Raw genomic sequence first — 2473 nt, forward strand, 5'->3', positions numbered from 1 at the left:
TTTATATTTGTACATATTTTGAAAAAAAATCATTCAAAATCTGCAAAATTACAGAAGAAGTGCCCCCACTCAAGGGATGTGCCCCACTCAAAGCGACTTAGTTTTATCCACTATGTAATGCATATTTGCATTTGCTAATGAGTGAAGCGGCAATTCATGGTGGGCTATCAAATGAGTGAAACAAATTAAAGTGTGGCTTGGATTTAGTTAACAAATGGTATACTACGCACATTCTTATGAAATGCTGATGGACACGTACGCAGCCCACATTCTGAAACTACAAGAGACTAAAATAACTACCATTTAAGATCAGAATACAAATTGCAACACTAAATTATTCATTTCTTCACCAGTCATTAACTCTTTTTTTCCTTGAAGAAGTCATCAACTTAATTCTGTGGTAAAGAACGCCCAATGCCACCATCGATACGAGCAAGCATGTTTGCAGGCGCCGACGTAGCACTTGACTCGATTGATCAAAGCTCAAAATCCATCAAGATCGAGGAACTCGTCTGGGTCAAGAAACGGCGCCTCCTCCTGCTTCGGCGCGACAGCGACGTGGAGATGGCCGCCGGCTCGCTGCGGCATATTTGTCGGCAGCGTTGGCGGGGAAAGAGAAACAGGAGCTTGCTGCTGGAGCTGTAGCTGAGCGGCTGCCATGTCGAGCTGCGCCCTTGTCCTGGCGAGCTCGCATTGTGCGGCGAGGATCTCCTCCTGCAGACGGTCGATGATCCCGGTGCATCCGTACACCGGGTCCCCCACTCTCCACTGCGCCTCCATGGCCAACGTCTCCGCCGCCTGCCCTCTCTCCTCCACCGGCAAGCTCTGCAGAATGGCATCTCACCAATGTGAATCTTCAGCCATGCAAATACGTAATAGCAGTAAACAACTTACTGACGATCGAGCTGATGGTTTGTGAAGTACATACCTGGAGTATCCTGGCGACGTTGCTGGCGCCGAAGACTCGATGCACGCAGGCGTAGCGGTGGGGGTGCGACGCCGGGAAGTAGGGGGCGAGCACGCAGTCGTGGGCGCACCTCCGCCGCAGATACTTGCACGCCGCGCACCGCTTCGGGTAGTTGCGGCCGCCTTCCAGCTGGTCATCCTCCAGCTGCATTTCCGCGTTGCCGGTCATCTCCGACATGATCGATGGCGATCTAGCGCTAGATCGTCGAGTGAGTTTCTGCGATTTCGTGGATCTTTGGAAGATTTCGGGGAAGATCTTGTGGGCGCGTGCTTATATAGGCACGGATGCATGATGCATGGAGGGAGAGCTGGAAATGGCAACACCAACGGCTACGTTCTCGTAAGCATGGTAACCTTAACGGCATTGTTTGCTGCTAATTATGTCAGGAGAGCGCGGCGCGGGGCAGCTGCCGCCATTGCTCCTCCCCTCTGCATTCCATATTCTTGGCTTTCGGTTTTGGTTACTTTCATGGTGGGTGCTAGATTTGGGGAAATTTTGGTGCCTGCCTGGTTTTGTGCTTTCTTTTTTCCTGTGCTCGCCCTTAGCTATGCGTTTCTCGGACCTTTTTTGGATCTTTTTTTAGATCGATGTTGCGTGCTCCTTTCGCACCCTGCTGTTTGTCACTTACATGTTTCATTTGCAAGTCTGCTTGCGGGAGGTGTGAGGGCATCTCCAACACGGCGACCGTTCGCGTGTCCGTTTGGGTCGCACGCTGTACATAACGCGGCGACCAAAAAACCCGCCACGTGGTTCGTTTTTCTCTGGGCGGCGCTGCGTCATGGCAGGTCACGACGGGACATCAATGGTGGGCGGGAGAACCGCAGGAAAGTTCCCGCGCGCGAAAAGGCCATGGGCGCGCTCGCGTTCAAGTTTCGCATCAAGACCGCCGGCTATAAAATACGGCGCCAGCCTCGCAGACCTCACCCGCTCCGCCGTCCTCTCCCCCTCTACCTTCTCCGGCGTCTTCTCCTCCTCCATCGCCATGCCGCGCACCCTGCAGACCAAGTGGGCCAAGCTCTCCCTCGCCGCCCGCGCCAGGTTCCCGTGGACGGAGGAGAGGAGCGGCAGGACGCGCGGTGGGTCGCCGACGACGAGGCAATCCACGTAGCGGCCGAGGGGGCGGCAAAGAAGGAAGAGGACGCGGAGCTGGTGGAGGCGGCCGCGGACGACTGGCACGAGGCCATGGACGTATGGTACGAGACCGCGGAGGAGGGATTGGAGCCCGCCGCGGAGGAGGTAGCGGAGCCCGCCGCGGAGGAGGAGCCCGTCGATGCGGAGGAGTACCTCCACGACCTCGAGATGGCCAAGCTCAACGTCGCCATCGAGGAGCGTCTCGCCGAGCTCACGCGCGTGACGAAGGAGCACGAGCCCTCCGTCCGGGCCGGTCGCCACCGTTCAGGCGACCTCATCGGCTGGAAGAACCAGCTCCTCGCTCTGCAAGCAGCCCGCCACCTCCTCCAGCTGCCCTCGCCCGAGCGGCGCGCCCGGGAGGATGCGCCGTCGGCG

At 56.8% G+C, this 2473-nt stretch overlaps 1 protein-coding gene across 1 annotated transcript; it reads right to left on the reverse strand.

Annotated features, from left to right (window-relative positions):
- Positions 1-483: 483 nt before the first annotated feature.
- Positions 484-1135, reverse strand: LOC124696004 (LOB domain-containing protein 24-like). The gene is made up of 2 exons (XM_047228798.1): positions 929-1135; positions 484-825 (listed from the first exon to the last, which is right to left on the reverse strand). The coding sequence occupies exons 1-2, from the start codon at positions 1133-1135 to the stop codon at positions 484-486; spliced, it is 549 nt and encodes a 182-aa protein (XP_047084754.1).
- Between the last annotated feature and the right edge of the window lie 1338 nt (positions 1136-2473).

This window comes from Lolium rigidum, chromosome 3 (genome assembly GCF_022539505.1).
Source record: "Lolium rigidum isolate FL_2022 chromosome 3, APGP_CSIRO_Lrig_0.1, whole genome shotgun sequence".
In the NCBI taxonomy this organism is placed as follows: domain Eukaryota; kingdom Viridiplantae; phylum Streptophyta; class Magnoliopsida; order Poales; family Poaceae; genus Lolium; species Lolium rigidum.